Source organism: Euphorbia lathyris, chromosome 5 (assembly GCF_963576675.1).
Source record: "Euphorbia lathyris chromosome 5, ddEupLath1.1, whole genome shotgun sequence".
Taxonomy (NCBI): domain Eukaryota; kingdom Viridiplantae; phylum Streptophyta; class Magnoliopsida; order Malpighiales; family Euphorbiaceae; genus Euphorbia; species Euphorbia lathyris.
Genome location: NC_088914.1, coordinates 59,520,657 through 59,547,778, shown reverse-complemented (window position 1 = coordinate 59,547,778; position 27,122 = coordinate 59,520,657). Strand labels below are relative to the sequence as shown.

The window sequence follows — 27,122 nt, the reverse complement described above, 5'->3', positions numbered from 1 at the left end:
AAAATACGGAATCTTTTCTTAATGTCGCCAGCATCAACGGTCGTGATTTTTTTGATGAATTAAACGGTCGTGATTTTATAACCTACTATTTTCTAATAATCGAATCTTAATAATATATAAAATAAAATTCATCCCATTCAGCAGCCTCCATTGTCTTCTTTCGCTCTCTTCTGCTTCTTCCTGCTCCTCCCCTTCCACAGATACCGAGGGACTAAGCACTGACTCATACAGAGACACCTTCCTCCTTCCGATCAGCCATGTGTGGAATACTCGCCGTCTTAGGCTGCCTAGACAAGTCTCAAGCTAAACGCTCCCGTATTATTGAACTGTCTCGAAGGTAGCGAATTTCTTCATTTTCACTGATTACTCGTATTCTCCATCTATCACTCAGCATTTCTTCATTTCCCTTGCATTAAGCTCGATTTGTCGACAGTAATAGGGGCTTACGTTTCCATTTCTCTGGCATTTCATTTCTGCTGTTCAATTTTTTTTTGACATCGTAACAACATCGCATGAATAACTGGTTTTATCTGACAGCGAGTAGTTGGAAATCTTATCTATTGTATTGATTTTGGATAAGTATAGGTTGCAGCATAGAGGTCCCGATTGGAGTGGCTTGCATTGCCATGAAGATTGTTATCTTGCTCATCAACGATTGGCTATTGTGGATCCTACTTCTGGTGATCAGCCACTTTATAATGAAGATAAGACAGTTATTGTTACGGTACTTTTCTCTCTTTGTCCGGCATTGGCTTAAGTTGATTCTTACTGTTGTATTCAGAACATGGGAGAATAGAAGGAGATAAGAATGTTATATGCATATTATATGTTAATAGATAATATGATTGATTAAAAGTTACTACAAGTCAATCCAAAAGAGGCCAGAGAGAAAATATTTTCTGTAAAAATTGTTGTCATTTTGAAGACATGGCCATGCCCCCAAAAAAATACTTGAAATTTCCAGAATAAATGCTCAAGGATAGAATTATATGGAGTTTTTCTAAAATTTGGTTTGCAAAACTTAAATTTTCAGGTCAACGGAGAGATTTACAATCATAAGCAATTGCGGGAACAGTTGAAGTCTCATAAATTCCGCACTGGTAGTGACTGTGAAGTGATTACCCATCTTGTAAGTACTTTAATACTTATGTAAATTAGGTTGTGTATTTTATATTATTGGCATGATTATGCACTCCTAGGATCACACAAGCAACCTAGACATAGCTGCACAACCTAATATGTAAGATCCAAGCTGCCTAAGCTACATATTGGATGTTTATTTATATTACTTCATGCTTTTATGTACTTCCTCTTTTCTTCTTGAAATGAGTCGCATTTATGCAAAATGTAAGAGCTTTGGGAGAAGGAAGTTGAATCATAGATGTTCTCATATCCTTTTATGTTATTAGCTGCCCCATAAAAATTTGGATTGTGTTATCCCTTACTTCTGTTCATAAATTCCTCCTTTCTTTGCTCCAGCATTGACTTTATTTATCTTTGCTAGTATGAAGAATATGGAGAAAATTTTGTGCACATGTTGGATGGCATGTTCTCCTTTGTCCTTCTTGACACCCGTGACAAAAGTTTCATTGCAGCTCGGGATGCCATTGGTATTACTCCACTTTATATGGGTTGGGGTCTCGATGGTACGTGTGGTTCTCCTGTTCAATGTGCTTTATACTTGTTTTGATTGGTAATCTAAGAAACTCTAGGGAGATTTCTGTCGTTTTGCAATATTCTTGCGTGCTATTTAAGCTTTAATGTATGGTATAAAATGGAATTGAGAAAGTAATAGTGACAAGAGATACTAATCCACCAACTGGACAGTTCCCTTGTTTCATAATTGTTGACATAGTCGGAATTTTCTTTTACTTCTTTTGCTTTCTGCTTTCTCTAAATTTTTAATATTTTATATTCCTTGAGATGTTAGGACCATTAAAATGCTAGTTCATTATTCCTATTTTAGTATCAATGTCTATTTTATCTTTAGATGAATGTTTACATTTTCTTTTCCATTTCTCCAATTCCCTATGTATATAAATGTTATTTGACGTTTTGAGCACTTTAAACCATTTGGTTGATTAGATTATATGGATTATCCATATATAAGGCAAGATTTAGGTGCCCTGGAATGTCTCTTCATAAACACAATGATATTTTAATTGTAGCAATGGACAAAGCTTCTATTTATTGAAGATTCTATGATTTTTGATCATTATGTTGCTTCATTGAAAATTTTAGTCAATGGTGCTCGTGCTTTAGAATAATTGGGAATTCAGGATTTGTACTTGAGAACAAAAGATAAAAATGCAGTAGTTTGAATAGAAGTTGAGGTATATTTAATGGGAAGAACAAAGATTTTGTGGCTTGAGTTCTAGAAAAACCAGTTGCAGGTATCTTTGCACAATTTTAGTGGTTCAGTTAGTAGACACAATTTTATAAATATGTGCAAACATGCATGCGTTTCCAGTGCTAATTTAACTCTTCTTTATTTTTCAGGGTCAGTATGGTTTGCTTCAGAAATGAAAGCGTTGAGTGATGATTGTGAACGATTCATGTCTTTCCCGCCTGGGCACTTGTATTCGAGCAAACAAGGTAAAATATGTGGTAGTTGCAATACTTCGCTTGCTGTTTAACTAAAGAGTCCTATTATAGCTTGGTCCTCACTCATAGATCTGTTCGAGGCATTTGTGAAATTTACATTTTATTTTGGTAAAAGAACTTCCTTTTACTGCTTTACATTTAGGCTTCTTTTTTAAAGTTGTCCCCTGTTTTCATGTAATTGATTATAGATTGAGTTGTATCATAATTAAATTACAAGGAAAAATCGGTGAAAAATGTCATATATAGAGCAAAATATGCATGTTAAATTCCTTGTTCCTTCTATCATGCTCTAGGATAGGAAAGTTTAAATTGGAAAGGCTTTGGGAATTTCTATTCTTTCATGTCATATCAGAGTAAAAATCCCTTGTAGCGTTAAGATGGGACTATGCTGTTTTAGAGTATTGCATTTCTTCGGCTTCTAGATTCTTTTAATCTCCACTTAATTTATACATGAAATTGCTGTTATCAGCCTTTGTCTGATGTCCGTGCAGGTAGTCTTAGAAGATGGTATAACCCACCATGGTATTCAGAGCAAATACCTTCAACTCCATATGATCCCCTGGTTCTACGGGAGGCCTTTGAGAAGGTCTGCTGCGAACTCTCTTTCTGATTTTTGTTTTCATTTGTTATCATGTCTTTACACAATCCTAAAACTGCGCACCCTATAATGAGGGGTATGTAGGATCCATCTTTCACAACGAATATGTTCAACAGAAAAGATAAAAAAAAGGCCTAACATGTGACCATGCACCTTTTATATGTTCCAATAATCTTAGACACTGCCATGTCACTAGTTCAATCCATGGTGTTGTAGCAGTGAACTAGGGTGATTTAATAGCTCTAGGTTCTGCTTGGATGAGTGAAAAGGAAATAAATAGGAGAGCTTTTGAGGGCAATTTTTTTTTTATTTTCCATGCTTAAGGAGAGATGATCATGATTAGTGTTTTTGCATTTTTTTGCCAACTGGTTTATATACAATGACTAGGCCATTCAGCATGGGATGGACGTTAATTAGTTATGCTTATGACAAATTTCTCAAACTGCAAGTACTGTTTCTTGTATGGCTTGGAAGTTTTTGCTGCCTTTATTTATTACTCCCTCCATTCTCAAATAAGTGTCGATTTAGATAATTGTTTTTATTCTTTTTTAAGTGTCGTTTTCGTTTTTCAATAAAATTTAGTATAGTTTTTTGGTCTAAGCATTTAAATCTTGTCTTGATTTATGTGTTTTTTAAGCTTTCAAAGTTTTTTCTCCAACCATTATAGGAGAGAGAATTTTTATTTAGTTAATCCATGTAAATTTATTAATTTAAGTGCATATTAATTGTATTTCTTAATTTGTGTGAAAAACTCTAAAACGACACTTATTTGAGAATGGAGGGAGTAGTATTTAAAAAAAAAAACTTGTTTCTCACTTGGGTTGGCACAATTTGACTACTAGTTAAATAAAAAAAGAAAGAAAAAGATTTATCTTCTTCGTGGTTTTATTTATTTATTTCATTTTCTCCTTGTCTCTTCTGTTCTTTGTATGAACATTGAATGGAGAATTTGTAAGTAAGGTGTAGCCCTTTCCTCCATAGTTGTTAAAGGCGCCCTTCGGGCCCGCCTCAGGCGATGCTCAAGGTCCTGCGCCTAATAAGTCGTAGGCAAGGCTCTGTTTAAAAGACTCTCGTCTTGTGCGCGTTGTCTGGGCTTCACAGGCTCTCCGAAAGCGTGCCTCTTCTGAGTTTTGATTAATGATTAGGTTTTTAATTCTTTTTACTGCTCTCATTAAAAATAAAAGGTTGATTAATCTCAACTACTTATCCTATTTAGGAAACTTGAATCTAAACTGTTGATTAAGTAAAAAAGAATAAGAAGAGACTAAAAATAGAAAGGAAGAAGAGTAAGAGCTCGTAAAGGAGAGGAGCTCCTTCTGCAGTGCGACACAGGAAACCAGCAGAGGTCTGCTGCAGTCCTAGTATCTTAGTCTCTCTTGTCAACACTTAACTTGGTGTTTTTTATGTTTAATGTTATTATGTTTTTGTGGTTGTCTTTGTTTGTGTGGTTACAAGTGTGTCTTTTGATTCATCATAAATTGTGCCTGAACTACTAATATAGTATTAGTGACAGTAGTATGAAATATTGATAATTAGATTTTTTATCTTTCTTTTTCTCATTTTCATAGTCTTTGTTCATCCGGCTAGGCTCTAGGACTCCTAGCGTTTTGAACAAAGTTTCCTTTTTAAATTCAGCTTCATGAAAAACAGATTTTTGTTTTGCAAAAAGTTTCATGCCCTCACCCTATCTGGTCATTTAAAAGTTCCATTTTGGAGAGTTCAGAAAAAGGGAAAAAAAAAAAAAATTCTAGCTCATTGATTTAGTGATTTCTGCTGTTTCTTTAACTAAATTTTATTGTTATCTTATCTGATTACACCGGTAAGTGATCAATCGCTGCCTATTTCTATGATTTCATTCTAATGCCTATTATGATTAAGATTATAACTTGGTAAAAACTTTCTTCTTTCCAATTCCGTGCAGGCTGTGGTGAAGAGACTTATGACAGATGTACCTTTTGGTGTACTTTTATCTGGAGGACTAGACTCGTCACTTGTTGCTGCTGTGACTTCCCGTCAATTGGCTGATTCAGAAGCTGCTCTCCAGTGGGGATCACAATTACACACCTTCTGCATTGGTTTGAAGGTCTTCACTCCAACTCTAATCTTATCCTTACCTTCTATTTCACTGTCATAATATTTTGGTCTTGATTCTATTAATATATTTGTTAATGTCTAAGGTGAGATGTCCAGGAATGTTGGATAGGTAAAGTCTAGCATGTCATGTTCTCTCTCATGTTTGTAAATCTTTTACTTAATTGATCGACTATCTACATGATAAGGATGTTGACGTGGTCATTGGTATTTGACCTCTCTACTGTGCATTTACTTATTCTTAAAATTGAATTTGAAGGTGATTAAATTGACTTGTCTATTGATCCATTACACTGTTTTGTGGTCTCTAGTATCAATTCAAATAACAGAGTAACTAGAGTAATAAGATTTCCATATTTGACCTGCACACATATTGGAACTTTAGCGCTCTAAACGATGTTTTCCCCAATTAGAATAATGGGGAATTGTTCTAAATCATGCCAAAATGGTCTTGTGATGGTCTTAAGTGTTATTATTACACATCATGATATAGGAACTGTAGTGGAGAAAGGGAAAGAGGGGGCGGGGCAAATAGACAACTTAGGGTGGGACCAAGTATTGCTAGAGATAGAATGTGAGTGTTTGTCTTTGTGGATAAGATGGCCACAAAAGATATTTGGTCTTGTAACATGGATTTAGATATAAATTCAGTGTAGACTAAGATGGAGCATAGTATAAAGGAAGTAGCGAAGGAAGTTCTAGGGGAATCTATAGGTAGCATGCCATCGGGTAAGGACACATCTTGGTGGACCGAAGAAGTGTGACAAGCAATAAAGAGTAAGCGAGAATACCATAAAATATTGGGGAAATGCTGACGTGATGAGAACTACGAAAAGTATAAAGAGGCCAAAAGAGAAGCAAAGAAGGTCATACGAGATGCCAGAGCAAAGGTGAATCGGGATGTGTATACAAGATTGGATACGAAGGAAGGGGAAAGAGACATATATAGTATTGCCTGTATGAGAGATAGGAAGACGCGAGATCTTGGAAAAGTTAAATGTGTGAAGGATGTGGACCAAAGAGTCCTGGTTGGAGATAAGGATATCAAGGAACGATGGAGGTCCTATTTTGATGACTTATTTAATGGAGATCGCGAACAAGATGTTGGAGATATAAGTATCCTTCACGATATGATAAATCGTGACTGCATGCGGAGAATTCAAAAGGGTGAAGTCAAAATGGCATTAAAAAAAGATGAGAATGAAGAAAGCAGTAGGACTTGAGATTTGGAGATGTTTGAGAGAGTGAGGGATTGAATGATAGACGACTTTCTTCAATAAGATTTGGAGAAGCAATAAGATGCCATCATAATGGAGGAAAAGTACCCTAACCCCTTTGTATAAGAACAATGGCGATGTCCAAGATTGTGCCAACTATCGAGGAATCAAACTAATGAGTCACACTATGAAACTCTGGAGCGAGGGATCGAACAAAGGCTAAGGAGGAGGGTGAAGATCTCGGAAAACCGATTTGGCTTTATGCCGGGAAGATTAACTATGGAGGCCATCCATCTACTGAGACAATTAATGGAGCACTATCAAAATAAGAAGAAAGATATGCATATGGTTTTCATTGACTTGGAGAAGACATATGAAAAGGTACCAAAGGAAGTACTTTGGTGGGCCTTAATAAGGAAAGACATTTCGCGGAAATATATTGACATCATAAAGGACATGTATGAGGGAGCGTGCACGAGTGTACGTACAGTGTGGGGAAGACTGAAGAGTTTCCTATTACGATTGGAGTGCATCAAGGTTCCGCACTTAGCCCATTTCTTTTTGCCGCCGTTATGGATGAATTAACGAGTTCACTTCAAGACGGTATACCATGGTGCATGTTGTTTGCAGGTTGATGAGACGAAAGAAGGCGTGGAGAGGAAGTTGGACCTATGGAGACAAACTTTGGAATCTAGAGGCTTTAAGTTGAGCCGAAGTAAGACGGGATATTTGGAGTGTAAGTTTAGCGGTGACAGAAGTAGGGAGGCTGGGACAATCACCCTGGATGAGAGGGATTGGAGGGTTGTCCAGGGCTCGGATTGCTTCCGTTATTTAGGGTCTATTATTCAAACGGATGGAGAAGTGGATGGAGATGTTGCTCATAGGATTAAATATGATTGGTCAAAGTGGAAGAGTGCTACGAGTTTCCTTTGCGACCCGACATGCCTAATAGATTGAAGGGAAAATCCTACTGCACGACAATTAGATTAGACCTGTATTGTTATATGGTATAGAGTGTTGGGCAGTGAAACACTGTCACATTCATAAGATGTCGGTGGCGAAGATGCGTATGTTGCGATGAATTGTGGCCATGTAAGACGAAGAGCGCTTGATGCGCCGGTTAGAAGGATTGAAGAGTGGCAAAGGGATGCAATGGTGAGGGATAGGGGAAAGCCTAAGCAGATTTGGAAGAGGGTGATTGAGAGTGATATGAGTTTATTGGGGATTGAGGAAAATATGGTAGTGGATAGGACGGAGTGGAAGGAGAGAATTTATGTCACTGACACGACTTCATTTCACGGTTTCGTATGACGGTTAATTTTAGCCGACCCCGAATCATTTCGGGACTAAGGCTTTGTTGTTGTTGTGGTTCGTTATATATGTGAGGTAATACTCCCTCTTTGAGGTATCTTTTGAGGTGAGTTAGGCCTATGTTTACATGGTACCAGAGCCTTGTATTTCAATCCACTCCTTGGCTCTGAGAATGAGGTGGGTGTTAAGTATATATAGCTTCTTATATATATATGAGGCAATCCTCCCCTTTGAGTTACCTTTTGGGATTGGTTAGACCTATATTTACATGTACCAACTGTTTGTAATGATTAACTATTTACATCAACATTTTGTAATAGTCTGTGAGGGAGTGAGAAAGAATGTTGCGGCAACCTTATGCCTTGTTATTGATCTTCCTGAATATTATTCTATGGGCTTGTCATGCTGGATTCCTTCAAATTTATTCATTTTTCTTTTGCTTGTCTGCCATTTAGGGCTCTCCTGATCTGAAAGCTGGAAGGGAGGTAGCTGACTATCTCCAAACTCGTCACCATGAGTTTCACTTCACTGTTCAGGTAACAGCTGGCTACCTTTTTTAACTGATAAACAAGAGGGTAGATTCATGACATTGATTTCTGGTGATTTAAAAAAAAAAAAAATCTTAATACCTTTCAGGAAGGAATTGATGCTCTTGAAGAAGTGATTTACCATATCGAAACATATGATGTGACTACTATTAGAGCTAGCACTCCCATGTTTCTTATGTCTCGAAAAATCAAGTCCTTAGGTGTTAAGATGGTAATCTCTGGGGAGGGTTCAGATGAAATATTTGGAGGTTATTTGTATTTCCACAAGGCACCTAACAAGGAAGAGTTCCACCAAGAGACATGCCGAAAGGTAGTGTTCAATTTTCTTGTTTATTTGTGCAATAGCATGTAGTCACTCGTGTATTCAATATGCTTTACTCTGTATAGACTGCTTAAAGTCTTGATTGCACCTTTGTTAATTTAACAGATCAAAGCTCTTCATCTTTATGACTGCTTACGGGCCAATAAATCAACTTCAGCATGGGGTCTTGAAGCTCGTGTTCCCTTTTTAGACAAAGAGTTTATCGACACTGCAATGAGCATAGATCCTGAATGGAAAATGGTAAAACCATATTGAAACTTGGCTTACTTTATATTTTATATGTTTTGATGTTCAACTCTAGAGAAACTGCTCTATTATATGATTTAAACCTTATGGACTCCAGTAGAACAAAACACATAAAGTAATATAAGTAGGGGTGACACCTTGTAAATGGGCCGTGTTCGTATCATGTCGAATCTGGGGTTCGTGTCCAAGGAACCAATCCTAACCTGCCTGAACCAAAAAATTTAGTATCATTATCAGGCCAACCCAATAATTTTGTGTCGGGTTGATGTCGTGTAAAAATATGGGAGGACATAGTAACAATTTTAAATATTCATGTCATTTTCAGATCAGTAGATCAACTTGACCCGACCCTAAATTTGACAAAAACCTATTTAACAAACCCCTAATCCGCTAATTCTGTGTTGAGTTTGTGTCCTCTTCATTAGTTATATGCAATTTTATTACCTCTGTTAAGAGTTGTTACATAACAAGTCAATGTAATTAATGAATAACATGCCTAAGGCTGTTGAAGGGTCGCTTAGGCTAATGAATAACATGCCTAAGGCTGTTGAAGGGCCGCTTAGGCTGCTGGTAGGGTCAATATGTCTTCTTGATTGTAGGAGTAATATCAGGAGCTACTTGTATATATATACATATATATATATATCCGCTTAGGCTGCTGGTAGGGTCAATATGTCTTCTTGATTGTAGGAGCAATATCAGGAGCTACTTGTATATATATATATATATATATATATATATATATATGTATATGTATATATATATATATATATTGCTCCTAAATAAAAATATATCGACGTATTCTCTTAATCTACATGTTATCCCATGGATTTCTCTATTTTCATGGACTATAACAAGAGTATTTTGTAAAAATATGGAAGGATATAGTAATAATTGTAAATATTCATATCATTTTCAGGTTATCAGGTAAACTCTATCCCAACCCAAAAAGTTGTCACTATCAAGTCAACCCTAATTCAACCCAAAACCTATTCAATAAAAACTAACCTGCATTTTCGTCTTGGGTCCATGTTATGGTCGAGGGCTGTATGTAACATTGCCACCACTATATAACCTAGTCATATAGGAGGACGTGCTCAAGTAAAATCCAGACCTAAGTAATTATTTCTGATGTTCCAACAGTAGACTCTCGAAACCATGGTTTAAACATTTGGGCATATGCAACTGTTTCCAAATAGTATAAAATCTTATCCGTAATTTATACATTATCTCATTTTTTATGTCAATGCTTAAATAATATGATTCATTGTCCTTCCATGGCTTGCTTATATTTGTAGTTTGGTATTCTAATAAGAAATTCAGAACATGAGAGCTATTCTATTGAAGGTGCTCGCTTTAAAAGTCAGGCATGCTGGAATCTAATTGGAACGTTCTAGTGTTGTCAGCTCCTACATAATATGGCGTTTGAGTAATTTTATTTGAATTAAGTGTCAATTTGCCCTCCAAAGTTGGCAGACAGGCTCAGTTTAGTCTAAATCGAAGTTTAGGTATCAATTCAGTCCTAAAGTTAGCAATATTTGACAAATAGCCAAAATTAGACAAACTTTTAGGTATTGAAATTGATTGTATTTGGGCTAATTTGTCAAATATTGCCAACTTCAGGGCTGAATTGATACCTAAACTTCGATTTGGGTAAACTGAACCTGTTTGCCAATTTCAGAGGCCAAATTGACCCTTAATTCAATTTTATTTCCACCTAGAATGTCGACGGAAATTTGATGTTTGATTTTTGTTTGTTAGATTATGCCCAAGTCTTACTGCTAGTTCATGAATACTGGAAAAGATACTTCAGAAAAATAGGCATTTAATGGCTCTTATTATATAACTATATATACTTCGATTTCCTTGTAGATCAATCGTGATCTTGGAAGGATAGAGAAGTGGGTCTTACGCAATGCCTTTGATGATGAGAAGAACCCATATCTTCCGAAGGTAACTTCCTCCTCATGCAACATTTCTACTGGTTTTCCAACCATATTATACATCGTAGCATGTTTTGGACAACTTAAATTAATCCGTTTCTTTTTTGTGCATTTCAGCACATATTGTACAGGCAGAAGGAACAATTCAGTGATGGAGTTGGGTACAGCTGGATTGACGGTCTGAAGGATCATGCAAACAAACAAGTACGTATCCACGAAGTTAGGGGTGTTCAAAATTGGGTGGGTTATTATAACCCACCAAATTTTAACCCATTCAACCCATGAAAGGTACTGTTTATGGGTTACAATGGGTTAGATGGATTGAATGGGTTATCAATCTTATATTCTATGATTTATCACAAATCTAGCAACCCATCTAATTCTCTTTATTTTCACTTTGTTTTTTTTATTTCTCTCAATTGAATTTAAAAAAAATGCTTTCATTCATAATTTGATTTTTTATATATTTTTTAAATTGAAAAAATGAAAATTGTAAAAATGGAGAATTGATAAAACAAAAGAAAAGTAGAAAATTCAAAAACGAAAAAAATTGAAAAATCGGGGAGAATGAAGAAAAAACCGGGAAAAACCTAAAATTGGAAAATAAAAAACAGAAAATTCTAGAAATGAAAACAAATGGAAATGAAAAAAAATGAAAAGCTAACAAGAAATAGAAAAGCTACAAAAAAACCAGAAAAACTTAAAATGAGAAAAAATTGAAAATAACACAAAATAATACAAAATCTAAAAAATGTTTGGATCAAATTTGATACTTGTCCCTATAATTTGTTATTATTTTTCATTATTTGAGATTTGTCTGTAGAATGAAGTTCAAGTATCTCCCACTCCGCTTCCAAGCCTTGCAGGGACAGTTTCGGGGAATAAAATAAAAAAAATTCAAGGATTTTTTCGCCCTCACCCCTACCGGCACGGGTCCCCACAGGTGACAGGGAATCCCGGTCCAAAAAAAGTTCAAATTTTCATTACCCCTATATGTAAGAGGGGGAGTTTGGCCATAGGCAAACTCATATAAACTAGTAACTTATATTACTGGTTTATATACTAGTACCAGTTTATAACCACTGCTAATCTAACTAGCTTTGTCCTTTTCTCAATAATCTAATTTATAACCACTGGTAATATCAGTACCAGTTTATAACCACTGGTAATCTAACTAGCTTTGTCCTTTTCTCAGTAATCTAATCTATCACACTTCAGTATTTTAAGTTCACAAATTCTATTTCGTAAATTTAGGACTACTAAGTCAAAATTCAAATTAGAAATTTCATAAAATGGGTCTAACCTGAAGTTAATTGAGCTCAATGGTTTTTGTCTGACTGGTGCAAAAAATAATGCTATAAAGTTTAAATTTCTATGGAAAGTCTTCAAATTTATATTACTGCGGTTGAATTTTTTTTTTGTCATGGAAGTTCCGGTTTTTGGCTTCTCTTATTGAAAATGAAAATAAAAATTCATAAATTTGGGATTCTGGCAGAATTTTTTTTGGGATATCCACAGGGATTTATCCGTTGAGGCAGGGGGATCCCCATGGTTCGGAGTACGGGTGCACGTGGTCACCAGTCCATTAAGGTTAATTTGGTCGGTTAACCATTTGATCGTGTTTTTAAAAACACTAACCATACACTAGTCCACTATATTCAGTTAACCATTAATCGGTTAACCAATTATTTTGGTCGGTTAACCTTTTATTTCGGTTTCTAACCATTAGTAAATAAAAAAATAATAATAAAAGAATTTGTGAGTGGGTCGACGGGGCGAGTTGAAGAAATTAACTGCGGAGAGGGAGATGTGCGTGCATTGTGTTTGTGTGGTTTTACATAACACACTAATTATTTAACCCTTATAGTTTTACATAGTACACTAATCAGTCCCTGGCTTCTTTAAAATAATTATATGATTCCTCAGTTTTGATTCCGTTAAATTGTTTGGTCTATGTATAAGATTTTCGTCTACAAATATGTTAAAGAACAATTCAACAGATAAAAATAAATTTATAAAAGGCAAAATTGCCCCTAATAAAACTTCTGGCTACAAATTTTTGGAAAACAAGTAATAAAATCTTGTCTTTGTTTCTATATCCAGGAACATAAAAGAAAAAGGAAGCTGTATAAATTGAAATTAAAGAGACAATACAAATAAACTGAGGGTTATTTCCGTATTTTCATCTCATTTAATCTTAATATTTGATAGAAGGACTAAACCATTGAAAGTGAAAAAATTTAGAAACCTTACAATTAAATAGTAGACTGATTATGTAAGGACTAAATAATTGTTTACCCATATAAATAAATATATTTTTATATTTTTATAATATTTAATTGATATTCGGTCAGTTTTGCTTAACCGCGGTTTTTAGAATACCAAAACTGTAACCGTAACTATTAACCACTATTTTTTAAAATTAAAAACCATACACTAGTCCGCCGGTTTCGGTTAACCTTGCCTTCAGTTCGGTTTTGGTTTGGTTTTTCGATTTTTGGATTTTTGTGTGCACCCCGTTCAGGGATAATAACCCCCGCCCCACCCACGTTTATGCTTTGGAGGAAAAATGTCCCCCTGGCTAACAACTAATAGTTAACAGTAATTACAACAACTATCAGCTTCAAAGGACCTAAGCTTCAAAGAATCACACTCCTTATGGTACTTGAAAACAAAGTTTAGCATATTACTACAGTGAATTTTGGTTTCACATATTTAAATCGAATGAAACGTTAATTTTTCTTTGTTAACTTTTTTTTTTTTTTTTTTTTGGGTAGAAACAGGAAAGGAAAACAAACAAACAAAGAACAACTAACCTGGGATTAGCCTAGGAAAGCTAACCCCAATCCTATCCTCTAAAAGAAGAGAAGAGAGAAAGATAGGGGGATCAGAAAGGGTAGTAACACCTAACATCCCCTCGTGGCCAGCCACAGCCAAGCGATCCGCAACTCGGTTCTGCTCTCTAAAAATGTGAGTGAACTTTAAGAAATCAAAAGACGAGCAAAGCCTTTTAATAGCTTTGATAAGGTTGCGGCTATTAAGACAAATAACATGATTATCAGAAATCATTTTGATGGCCTCCATGTTATCAGACTCCACAGATAACTTCTTAACACCCAGGCTTTTAGCAAGCTTGATACCAGAGAGAATACCCCAAAGCTCCGCAGAGAAGGAAGAGCCCAACCCCAGATTCTGGGTGAACCCAGAAAGCCAGGCGCCCCCCGCATCTCTAAGAACACCTCCGGCAGCAATCTTACCATTGATAAGGCAGGAGCCATCCGTATTCAACTTCACAACCCCATCTCTCGGCCTGCTCCATCCAACGAGATGGACCTCTTTTTTCTGGGTAGATCTGGCTAGGGAATACCCTTTGAAACTCTCAATAATAATAGAGAGTTTTTTCGAGAAGAACTCAGCTAAGTTAGGAATAAAAACAGTTTTGTTACCAAAAATCTCCTCGTTTCTCCACTTCCAAATTTGGTGACAGATGATAGCAAAGAAAATGTCACCATGCTCCATGTTAGTCAGCAGTTTTCCCTTAATACCATCAGAGAACCAGTCATTCTCAGAGTGGGCCAGGAAGGAAGAGAGAATGTGGTGTGGGAGAATTTTCTTCCAAACCTCTTTACTCTTAGAGCAATCCCTAAGAGTATGGCACAAAGTTTCATCCTGGCCTCTGCATCTACTGCAAGCTCCTGAGCTTGCCAAATGGATTTCCAAGTATCTGAGGGAGGATCTGACCTGATGAGGGTAAAAGCTTCAAAGGCAGATTTGCAAGAATAAACTCCATTATTAGTCAGGGCCCAACAATGCCTATCCATGTCTTCTTCTTGATTACTAACCTTCACTCCCCGAATTCTAAGGAGAGTCTCCAGGCTAAAGAAGGTATCAAACTTAGACCAGATCCAGTCCACCACATCGGCAATCCTCCAGTTACGGATATCACTAGGCGGGGGGGAGCTACACACATCTAATAACGGTTTATCACCAATCCAGGTATCATACCAGAAACTGATGGTCTTACCATTACCCACCTCCAAACCAACCCCCAAGCAGAACTCAGCAAACACGGCGCTAAGCCCTTTCCAGAGGAAGGAACAATTGACCACTCTCTCCTTAGGGCCCCCAAAGATTTTGTCTTTCCGATACTTACCACAGAGAAGGCGCACCCAAAGAGAGGAGGGGCATTGCCACATTCTCCAGAGAAGCTTCATTAATAAGACTTTGTTGTAAATATATAAATATAATTATTAGATAGGTAATATGATGTGTAGGTAAAAAAAAAAAGAATTTGGTTATATATAAAAAATAAAACTATTATAAAAAAAATGAAACTAGTTATAATAGAAAATGTCATAAGACAAAATGCAAAACTAACACCTCGGTCGAAATTGTTATCACTCTATGGTTTTACTAATAATAACCTACCTCCATAAGAGTAAATATTAAAATTGTCAACCGTATTTAAGATTGTTACAGTCAAAGACAGAGCTAAAAAATTTAATGAGTTGATTAACAGAAATCAATGTACTATATATGATTTTCAAATGTTAAAAATAATAGTTGATTTTTAAAAAATTACTAGTTACTTTTTTTTAAAGTAAAATTGCTAGTTATTGTATAACCATACAAAAATGTAGTTTATGGTATAAATTGCATTTTTCACATTAGATGATTAGAATAATGACAAAAAATTAAGACAGAATAATAAATTTATTTTACATTGGATATAGAAACGGTTATTTAGGGAGTGAAATAAGTGATAAAAAATCCGTTACCTACTTCATTTGACTATATAGGAATTCATTATATAGACGATAGACCTTGGTAAAAAAAAAGATCGGAGGAAGGAAGCAAACAAAAAAGTCACCATGGAAAGCATATTCTAGCTTTCCCCTTTAACAAGAGATGGTTTTATTGAGAGAAAATATGAAATACAGAAAGAGAGATGAGAGAAGGAGAAAGTTAAAAACAAGAAAGAGAAAAATAGGTGCTTGAATTGCAAGAAAAACAGTTGGCTACCTGTTGTCTCCTCTCTGATATGGTTCTGGAGCTGAATTTTTGCCATTAAATATTTACAGGCATGAAATTTCTGTTGTTGATGTTACGAAAATCTTTTACATCTTCATTGGAAAATCGAGTACTGTAATGTAATCTGTTCTTGTTTTGAGTGCTCGATTTTCCAATGAAGATGTAAAAGATTTTTCTAACATCAACGACAGAAACTTCATGCTTCTTAACATCTTGGCAAAAATTCTGCTCGGTACGAGGCAGTAAGTGGCCAACTATTTTTCTTGCAATTCAAACTCCTCTCTTTCTCTTTCTACCTTTTCATATTTTCTCGTTAAAACCATCTTCTAGTTCGCTACCTGCTGCCTCAGATATGGTTTATGGTTCCTGTAGCTGAATTTTTGCCAAGATGCTGATATTAAATATTTATAGAGAAGTAAGAAGCATGAAGTTTCTGTTGTTGATGTTAGGAAAATCTTTTACATCTCCATTGGAAAATTGAGTACCCAAAACAAGAAACAGATTAGATTACGTTAGACTTCTCTAGATGGGAAAGTGTGCTATTCTCTTTGTCGAGTCTGTTTAGTTCACTCAAAATCAAACAGACCCGATGAAGAGGATGGTACACTTTCCTATCAGAAGTGGTGTAACGTAATCTAATCTGTTCTTGTTTTGAGTACTCGATTTTCCAATGAAGATGTAAAAGATTTTCCTAACACCAACGACAAAAATTTCATGCTTCTTACTTCTCTGTAAATATTTAGTAACAGCATCTTGGCAAAAATTCAGCTCCAGAAACCGTATCTGAGGTAGCCAAAAACCATCTTGTTATAAGGGGAAAGTTAGAATGTGCTTTCTGTGGTGACCTTTTTGTTTGTTTCCTTTCTACAGTTTTTTTTTTTTTAATTACTAGTTATTTTTTCTTTAAAGTAAAATTACTAGTTATTGGATAACCATTTTTGTAATAATGTAGTTTATGGTATAAGTTGCATTTTTCACATTAGAATAAAGACAAAATTAAGAGAGAATAATAAATTCATTTTACATTGGATATATAAACCGATTATTTAGAGTGAAATAAGTGATAAAAAAACCGTTACCTACTCTATTTGAATACATAGGAATTCATTATATAAATGATAGACCTTGGTAAACAAAAAGACCATAGAAAGGAAACAAACAAAAAAGTCACCACAGAAAAATATGAAATACAGAAAGAGAAAGAGATGAGAGAAGGAGAAAGCTAGAAACAAGAAGATGGTTTTACCGAGAGAAAATATGAAAAGGCGGAAAGAGAAAGAGTGAAGTTTGAATTGCAAGAAAAATAGTTTGCTACCTGCTACCTCAGATATGGTTCCTGGAGCTGAATTTTTTCCAAGATGCTGTTATTAAATATTTACAGAGAAGTATGAAGCATGAAGTTTCTGTCGTTGATGTTAGGAAAATCTTTTACATCTTCATTGGAAAATCGAGTACTGAAAACCAGAATAGATTAAATTACGTTAGACTTCTCTTGATGGGAAAGTGTGCTATTCTCTTCGTCGAGTCTGTTTAGTTCATTCAAAATCAAACAGACTCGAGGAAGAGGATAGTACACTTTTCTATCAGAAGTGGTGTAACATAATCTAATCTATTCTTGTTTTGAGTACTCGATTTTCCAATGAAGATGTAAAAGACTTTCCTAACATCAACGACAGAAACTTCATGCTTCTTACTTCTCTGTAAATATTTAATAATAGCATCTTAGCAACTCCAGGAACCATATCTAAGGCAGCAGGTAGCCAACTGTTTTTCTTGCAATTCAAACTCCTCTCTTTCTCTTTCCGCCTTTTCATATTTTCTCTCTTTATAACCATCTTCTTGTTTCTAGCTTTCTCCTTCTCTTTCTGTATTTCAAAATTTCTCTTGGTAAAACCATCTTCTTGTTACAAGGGGAAATCTAGAATGTGCTTTATGTGGTGATTTTTTTGTTTGTTTCCTTTCTACAGTTTTTTTTTTTTTTTTAAATGCAGAAAGAGATGAGAGGAGAAAGCTAGAAACAAGATGATGGTTTTACCGAGAGAAAATATGAAATGACAGAAAGTGAAAGAGAGGAGCTTGAATTACAAGAAAAACAGTTGGCTACCAGCTGTCTCAGATATGGTTCCTCGAGCTGAATTTTTACCAAGTTGTTTTTAAATATTTACAGAGAAGTAAGAAGCATGAAGTTTCTGCTGTTGATGTTAGGAAAATCTTTTATATCTTCATTGGAAAATCGAGCACTCAAAACAAAAACAGATTAGATTATGTTACACTACTTCTGATGGGAAAGTGTTGCAATTCAAGCTCCTCTCTTTCTCTTTCCGCCATTTCATATTTTCTCTCGTTAAAAACATCTTCTTGTTTCTAGCTTTCTCATTCTTTCATCTGTTTCTGTATTTACAGTTCTTTTACAAAGTTTTATCGTTTATATAATGAATTCCTATACACTCAAATGAAGTAGGTAGCTGTTTCTTCTCATTTATTTCACTTGGTCCCAAGCTCGGACAAAGGAGGAGGGTTGTGGCGGCCAACGTAAAACTTAGCCACATCTTATGGACATGAACAAAAATATGAATATCGTGGGGGGCGTTCGCTACTCAGCGATGCGCTGCAGTCCATAGACCCGGGTGTAGTGAAAAATGTGCAAAGGTTGCTAGGTTGTCGCGCCGAAGCAACGCACCACCTCGGTGCTCATGGGTGGTGTCAAACGTGCAAGGGTACCCGCATGATGGAAGCGTGCAGGTAAATAAACTAGTCCACAGTAACGGTAATGGTAGGGGTAGTAGGTTACGCTTTGGGACATGGAACATAGGCGCTCTTTGACAGCAAGATTAGTTGAAATTGTAGATGTTATGAAGAGAAGGAGAATAAATATAATGTGCCTACAAGATACCAAGTGGGTTGGAGCCAAGGCCATAGAGATAGCTCCTTGAGGTTATAAGCTTTGGTACTCAGGAAAGGATAAGGGTAGAAATGGAGTAGCTATTCTTATTGATCGGAAGTATATTTATGATGTAGTAACGGTGTATAGAAAGAGCGATTGAATTATGAGTATTAAGCTTGTGATATGGGATGAGGTTGTGATTGTCTTAAGTGCATATGCGCCACAAATAGGATTAATGCCTTTACAAGACAAGCTTTTTGGGAGGACTTGGAGGAAATGGTGCAACATGTTCCTAGGGATGAGAAGATGATACTGGGTGGTGACCTCAATGGACATGTGGGTTCTAGGCGAGATAGATTTGAGAGTGTTCATGGAGGTTTGGGAGATAGGAATGAAGCAGGAAATGCTACTCTAGAATTCACATCGGCCTATAACTTGAGTATCAGGAACACTTGGTTTATGAAAAGAACCTCCCACTTAGTGACTTATCGTAGTGGCGGTAATGCGAGCCAAATTGACTTCTTCCTAGTAAGGAGTGCTTGGAGAAAGAGTTATATTGATTATAAGGTGATTCCTGGTGAGAGTACGACAAGTCAACATAGAGTAGTGGTGCTCAATTTTTGAAGTAGGAGATGTATGAGAAAACGAATACTACAAGTGGAGACTAAGATTAAGTGGTGGAAACTGCAAGAGGAGAACTAACAAAAATTTGTGGATAAGATGGCCACAAAAGATATTTGGTCTTGTAACTTGGATTTAGATATAGATTCAGTGTGGACTAAGATGGAGCATAATATAAAGGAAGTAGCGAAGGAAGTTCTAGGGGAATCTAAAAGTAGCATGCCACCGGGTAAGGACACATCTTGGTGGACCGAAGAAGTACAACAAGCAATAAAGAGTAAGTGAGAATATTATAAAATAGGCCTAATACACAAATAACCCCCTAAACTTGTCCAAATGTTGCAACTGCCCCCTCCAATTTTCAATTGTAACAACTTACCCCCCTTAAACTTGTCCAATTGTAAAACATAACCCCAAAATTGGAATTTTTTTACCTCGTACTTGAAGCAACCGTAAAAACGTTTCCCCGGATTCGTATCACGCCAGAGATCTGATTATCACACTCCACGAGCGTTGCAACTTTTGTATTTCACGTGTTTCTTCAATTGCAGTCCATGTCAGCAATTTAAGGTTATGTTTTACAATTGGACAAGTTTGAAGGGTTATGTTTTACAATTGGACAAGTTTGAGGGGTAAGTTGTTACAATTGAAAGTTCAGGGGGGCAGTTGCAACATTTGGACAAGTTCAGGGGGTTATTTGTGTATTAGGTCTATAAAATATTAGGGAAATATAGGGGTGATGTGAACTACGAAAAGTATAAAGAGGTTTAAAGGGAAGCAAAGAAGGTCATACGAGATGCCAGAGCAAAGGTGAATCGGGATCTGTATACAAGATTGGATACGAAAGAAGGGGAAAAAGACATATATAGAATTGCCCGTATGAGAGATAGGAAGACGAGAGATCTCGGAAAAGTTAAATGTGTGAAGGATCTATACCAAAGAGTCCTGGTTGGAGATAATGATATCAATGAACGATGGATATCCTATTTTGATGACTTATTTAATGGAGATCGCGGACAAGATGTTGGAGATATAAGTATTCCTCACGATATGATAAATCGTGACTGCATGTAGAGAATTCAAAAGGGTAAAGTCAAATGACATTAAAAAAGATAAAATTGAAGAAAGCAGTAGGACCTGATGACATTCCTATTGAGATTTGGAGATGTTTGGGAGAGAGAGGAATCGAATGGTTGACGACTTTCTTCAACAAGATTTGGAGAAACAATAAGATGCCATCGGAATGGAGGAAAAGTACCTTAATCCCTTTGTATAAGAACAAAGACGATGTCCAAGATTGTGCCAACTATCGAGGAATCAAATTAATGAATCACACTATGAAATTTTGGCAGCGAGTGATCAAACAAAGGCTAAGGAGGAGGGTGAAGATCTCGGAAAACCAATTTGACTTTATACCGGGAAGATCAACTATGGAGGTCATCCATCTAATGAGACAACTAATGGAGCACTATCGAAATAAGAAGAAAGACTTGCATATGGTTTTCATTGATTTGGAGAAGGCATATGATAAGGTACCAAGGGAAGTACTTTGGTGGGCCTTAATAAGGAAAGACATTTCGCGGAAATATATTGACGTCATAAAGGACATGTATGAGGGAGCGTGCACGAGTGTACGTATCAGTGTTGGGAAGACTGAAGAGCTCCCTATTACGACTGGAGTGCATCAAGGTTCCACACTTAGCCAATTTCTTTTTGCCGTCGTTATGGATGAATTAACGAGTTCACTTTAAGACGGTATACCATGGTGCATGTTGTTTGCAGATGATATTATGTTGGTTGATGAGACGAAAGAAGACGTGGAGAGGAAGTTGGAACTATGGAGACAAACTTTGGAATCTAGAGGCTTTAAGTTGAGCCGAAGTAAGACAGAATATTTGGAGTGTAAGTTTAGCGGCGATAAAAGTAGGGAGGCAGGGGCACTCACCCTGGATGGGAGGGTTGTCCAGGGCTTGGATTATTTCCGTTATTTAGTGTATATTATTCAAACGGATGGAGAAGTGGATGGAGATGTTGCTCATAGGATTAAATCTGGTTGGTCGAAGTGGAAGAGTGCTACGAGTTTCCTTTGCTTCTTGGCATGCCTAATAGATTGAAGGAAAAATTCTACCGCACGAAAATTAGACTTGCATTGTTATATGGTACGGAGTGTTGGACATTGAAACATTGTCATATCACATGCATAAGATGTCGGTGGCGATGATGCGTATGTTGCGATGGATGTGTGGCCATACGAGAAAGGATCGGGTGAGTACTGAAATAATTAAGACAAAAGTAGGGTTTACATTTTTTGAGAATAAAATGAGGGAAAACTGACTAAGATGGGTTGACCATGTAAGACGAAGAGCGCTTGATGTGCTGGTTAGAAGGATTGAAGAGTGGCAAAGGGATGCAATGGTGAAGGGTAGAGGAAGACCTAAGCAAATTTGGAAGAGGGTGATTGAGAGTAATACGAGTTCATTGGGGATTAAGGAAAATATGGTAGTAGATAGGACGGAGTAGAAGGAGAGGATTAAGGAAAATATGGTAGTAGATAGGACGGAGTAGAATGAGAGAATTTATGTCACTGACACGATTTGATTTCACGGTTTCGTATGACAGTTCTTGTTAACCGACCCTGAATCATTTCGGGACTAAAGCTTTGTTGTTGTTGTATTTTAATGTGAAAAATTCAATTTATACCATAAACTACATTGTTACAAAAATGGTTATCCAATAACTAGTAATTTTTTTTTGAATGAATAACTAGTAATTTTATTTTGTTTTAATTTAAGGTTAAGGCATAAGAATTAAGAAATCTAAAAAGATTTTGTTATCTTTATATTAGTTATATCCATTAATTAATTTTTAACTATTCCCAAAATAAAAAGACAACTTAAATAGAAGTATATTTGGTAAAAATCAATTTATGTATATGGATTGAATCAAAACGTCATGTGTTGTGGAACAAAAAAAAATCTTTAGAAAGTCAAATATTATAGAACGGAAAGTATCAAAAAGCTAATTCATTTAACAATACAACAACAACAACAACAAAGCCTTAGTCTCGAAATGATTCGGCGTCGGCTAACATGAACCATCATATAAAACCGTGAAATCAAGTCATGTCAGCCACACAAATTCGCTCCCTCCACTCCTCCGTCCTATCCACTACCATATTTTCCTCAATTCCCAGTAAACTCGTATCACTCTCGATCACCCTCCTTCAAGTTTGCTTAGGTCTTCCCCTACCCCTCACCATTACATCCCTTTGCCACTCTTCGGTTCTCCTAACCGGCGCATCAAGCGCTCTACGTCTCACATGGCCAAACCACCTTAGTCGGTTTTCTCTCATTTAATTCTCAATAGATGTGACCCATACTTTTGTCCTAATTATTTCATTACTCACCCGATCCTTTCTCGTATGACCACACATCCATCTCAACATACGCATCTCCGCCACCGACATCTTATGGATGTGGCAGTGTTTCACTGCCAACACTCCGTACCATATAACAATGCTGGTCTAATTGCCGTCCGGTAGAATTTTCCCTTCAATCTATTAGGCATGCCGGGGTCACAAAGGAAACCCGTAGCACTCTTCCACTTCGACCAACCAGCTTTAATCCTATGAGCAACATCTCCATCTACTTCTCCATCCGTTTGGATAATAGATCCTAAATACCGGAAGCAATCCGAGGCCTGAACAACTCTCCCATCTAGGGTGATTGTCCCTGCCTCCCTACTCCTATGGCCGCTAAACTTACACTCTAAATATTCTGTCTTACTTCGGCTCAACTTAAAGCCTCTAGATTCTAGAGTTTGTCTCCATAGTTCCAACTTCCTCTCCACTCATTCTTTCGTCTCATCAACCAACACAATATCATCTGCAAACAGCATGCACCATGGTATACTATTTTGAAGTGAACTTGTTAGTTCATCCATAACGATGGCAAAAAGAAATGGGCTTAGTGCGAAACCTTGATGCACTCCAATCGTAATAGGAAACTCTTCAGTCTTCCCAACACTAGTACGTACACTCGTGCATGCTCCCTCATACATGTCCTTTATGATGTCAATATATTTCCGCGAAATGCCTTTCCTTAGCAAGGCCCACCAAAGTACTTCCCTTGGTACCTTATCATATGTTTTCTCCAAGTCAATGAAAACCATTAATTGTCTCATTAGATGGATGACTTCCAGAGTTGATCTTCCCGGCATAAAGCCAAACTGGTTTTCCGAGATCTTCACCGTCCTCCTTAGCCTTTGTTCGATCACTCGCTCCCAAAGTTTCATAGTGTGACTCATTAATTTGATTCCCCGATAGTTGGCACAATCTTGGGCATCGCCTTTGTTCTTATACAAAGGGATTAAGATACTTTTCCTTCATTTAACAATATTTGTCAAAAAAAAAAATCCATATTATATCTTATGTCAAATCCAAGGGTTAATTCTTTTGGCGAATTTCATATTGGTTAATGGTGTTCCACTCATTCTCTAACTTATCTGAATCCCAAGCCTGCCCGTCCAAGCCCATCTATATATTAAAAAAAAATTGAAGTCATAAAATTACTAATTAAATCCAAAAAGCAATTAAACTTTAAGTATTTATATTTATCATAATATAATTTATGTTTATAAAAATATATTATAATTTATATTTCTATAATATAATTTATAATTTTTATATATATATATATATATATAAAATAGTATATCGGGCCGGGCCGGGCCCGATGTAAAAGTAGTAAAACCCAAGCCCACGCAGTTTTTGGCGGGCTTATACGTGCTTGGACCGGGCCGGGCCTGACAGCATTTTCATGTGTCCAAGCCCGGCTAAATGGGCCTGGGCAGGCCGGGCGGGCTCGCCGGCCCATGCCCAGGTCTAAACATGAGTAATAAAGCAATTAATTTTTAAAATAAAAATATTACTCTGTTACATTTTCGTGAAACCTTACAGTAATAAATTATGAATGACAATTTTAATATTTGCTACGATGGAGGTAGGTTATTATTCGTAAAACTTTAGAGTGATAACAATTTCGACCAAGGTGTTAGTTTTGCATTTTTTGTATTCTGACATTTTCTTTTATAATATAACTAGTTTCATTTTTTGCATATAACCGAATTCTGTTTTTTTTTTAACCTACATATCATATTACCAATCTATAGTACCATCAGGAGTGTGATTCTTTGAAGCTTAGGTCTATTTGAATCAGCTGATAGTTGTTGTATACATAATGTCAATTTAACCTACACTATTTTGAATTAAAAAAAAAATAAAATAGAAAATGGAAGAAAGAAAGAAAATATAAGAAAAATAGTAAAGGAAACAAAACAAGTTTCAAGCCACTATAACCCATCCAAAAGAAATTATTCCAACTCATATAAACCCTACATAACCCATCCAATCCATAAAGTAGTATCCTTATATGGGCTGGGGAAAAATCCAATTGTAACCCACCCAACCCATGTTTGAACAACCCTTAAGTTTGTGGAAGGTTTCCTTTGTTGATTTTTAATCTCAATCATGCTTCAGTGGTTTCCTCATGCTGCTTTCTTTCTAAATGATTATGTTATATAGTCAGGGGCGGAGACAAGGAGGGGCCTGGGCCCGCCGCCGGAATCACCATGACCATGAGTAGTTTCAGCCCCTCTCTCCACAAAATTTGAGGCTGTGGTGGTTCCGGCTCCCTTGTTTCCAAGAAATTTAGATCGGCTGCTAATTAGCACCCCAAAATTGGCACAAAGTCCTGTTTTTAAATCCAAAATTCCAAATTTTTTTTTTCATGTTAGGCCCTCTCTAAATCAAGAATTCCAATTTTTTTGGCCTGTTAGACCCTCTCGAAATCCAACATTCTAAATTTTTTGGCCTGTTAAGCCATTCTTAAATCCAATTTTCTATTTTTTTTTTGGCTTATTAACCCTCCCTAAATCCGATTTTTTCTATTAGACATAACTTTTTTTACATGTTAAGATTCTTAAACACAATATAGCTTAATTTTGAAAAGTTTTACATTGGTTCTTGACCACTCTGATTATAACAGGTATATATAAGAATTTTTTTTGAACAAGTTCAATTTAGCAAATCTTTTTTTTTTAACACCACGTGTAATCGGCCCCTCCAACCGAACAATCCTGTATTCGCCACTGTATATAGTTACTACGCTTTTTCAAGCTTATTTGAATATGAGAAGCTAATTGTTACTGGTGTGAATGGACAGGTTACAGATGCAATGTTGATGAACGCAAGCTTTATTTACCCAGAAAATACTCCTACAACTAAAGAGGCTTATTACTACAGAACCATTTTTGAGAAATTTTTTCCTAAGGTATAACATTGTTCGTGAGCTTATAATCTGTAATTGCTATCTGTCTAGAGGTGTAACATTGCTTTTCAATTTCAGAATGCTGCAAGGTTGACGGTTCCTGGGGGTCCAAGTGTTGCGTGCAGTACAGCGAAAGCAGTGGAATGGGATGCAGCATGGTCAAAAAATCTGGACCCTTCTGGCCGTGCTGCCCTTGGAGTTCATGAAGCTTCATACGAGGAAACAGCGAGCACCAACACAGCCAATCTGATGAATGCTTCCCCTCAGACATTACTAGAAGGGTTTGTAGAGAAGACTACTGCAGTTGTATAGAGAAGTTGCCGCCGATGACAGAGGTACTCTTTTTCATTCTTACCTTGTTCTAAGGAACAAGTATTATTATTCTCTTGCTTATTTTATCAAATTATGATAGTTATAATGATCTTCAATTCTCGAAATATCATTGTATTTCTGATTTTGTGACAGGTTCTTGTGACGAAGGATTGTGAAGTTGAGATTTACATCAGTAGTCTAAGAGCTTGTTGCAAATGTTTGTAGTGTATGTTTTGTAAGTTTCTTTTGCTTAGTAGCTCCCTAAGAATAATAAAATTTAGTTAATGTTCCGACTTTGTTGATTTTCTTTTCTCATGCTTTTTCCTGTTTTGGACATTCAACATGTTGATTATTAGACAACTAGGGCCAAACTTAGCTTAAGGTTGCACTTGTTCCATTCTAATCATGCAGCATTTTAAAAGCAGAGAGAGAGAACGAGTGTTAGAATGATAATGATGCAGGTATTTATAAAACATGAGCTAAACTAGAAATGTAAATAAATTAGACTTCCTATGATGATTATGCTATTTTTAGTTGTAAATAGATTAGTATCGAGGTTGGGTTCTTAAATTAATCTCTTTTTTTTTTTTCCTGTGCATCAAGCCAATTTAATTATAAGCAATTAAATAGAATACGCATTAAGTTCTATGTGAAATATTGGTAAAAATCAACAAACGACCCTAACTTTTTGATTAGGTCTAGGTATGTATTTTTATTAACTATTCAATATTGGTGTATCTTATAATTAATCATGATAATCTGGAGATGTTCAAATCAAACAAGTAACAAGTATTTAGGAGTGTAGGAGTAGAACAAGAAAAGTCCAAAAAAACAACAACGAAGATAGCTACAAGCCTACAATAAAAACGAGTTGAAAGAAAAAAGGAACTGCGAGTTCCTATCGTCCGCAGCCCTGGAAGGCAAATCAAGAACAACGCCAGAGGATTGCTGCTCATTTTGGCAGGGTTTCGTTTTTAAAAGCTGATGTCGGGGTGTTTGATGTTTGGATTTTGAGTTGAAGTTAGGCCCCTCTCGTTTCTCTTCTGAACGGTAACGTCTTCTGTTTTT

The 27,122-nt window shown here is 36.3% G+C and overlaps 1 protein-coding gene across 2 annotated transcripts; it reads left to right on the top strand.

Annotated features, from left to right (window-relative positions):
- The first annotated feature begins 141 nt into the window (after positions 1-141).
- LOC136228900 (asparagine synthetase [glutamine-hydrolyzing] 3) lies at positions 142-26,570 on the top strand. 2 transcript variants are annotated; one of them, XM_066017393.1, is made up of 15 exons: positions 143-337; positions 586-724; positions 1,034-1,129; positions 1,505-1,646; positions 2,500-2,595; positions 3,096-3,190; positions 5,124-5,285; positions 8,277-8,357; positions 8,458-8,679; positions 8,797-8,931; positions 10,810-10,890; positions 10,998-11,084; positions 25,638-25,745; positions 25,821-26,077; positions 26,208-26,570. In XM_066017393.1, the coding sequence occupies exons 1-14, from the start codon at positions 258-260 to the stop codon at positions 26,052-26,054; spliced, it is 1,758 nt and encodes a 585-aa protein (XP_065873465.1). In that variant the 5' UTR covers positions 143-257; the 3' UTR covers positions 26,055-26,077; positions 26,208-26,570. The 2 variants fall into 2 exon arrangements, with proteins under 2 accessions (XP_065873466.1, XP_065873465.1); XM_066017394.1 differs by lacking the exons at positions 25,638-25,745; positions 25,821-26,077; positions 26,208-26,570 and adding an exon at positions 17,903-18,344 and having other exon boundaries at positions 142-337.
- Positions 26,571-27,122: the final 552 nt, after the last annotated feature.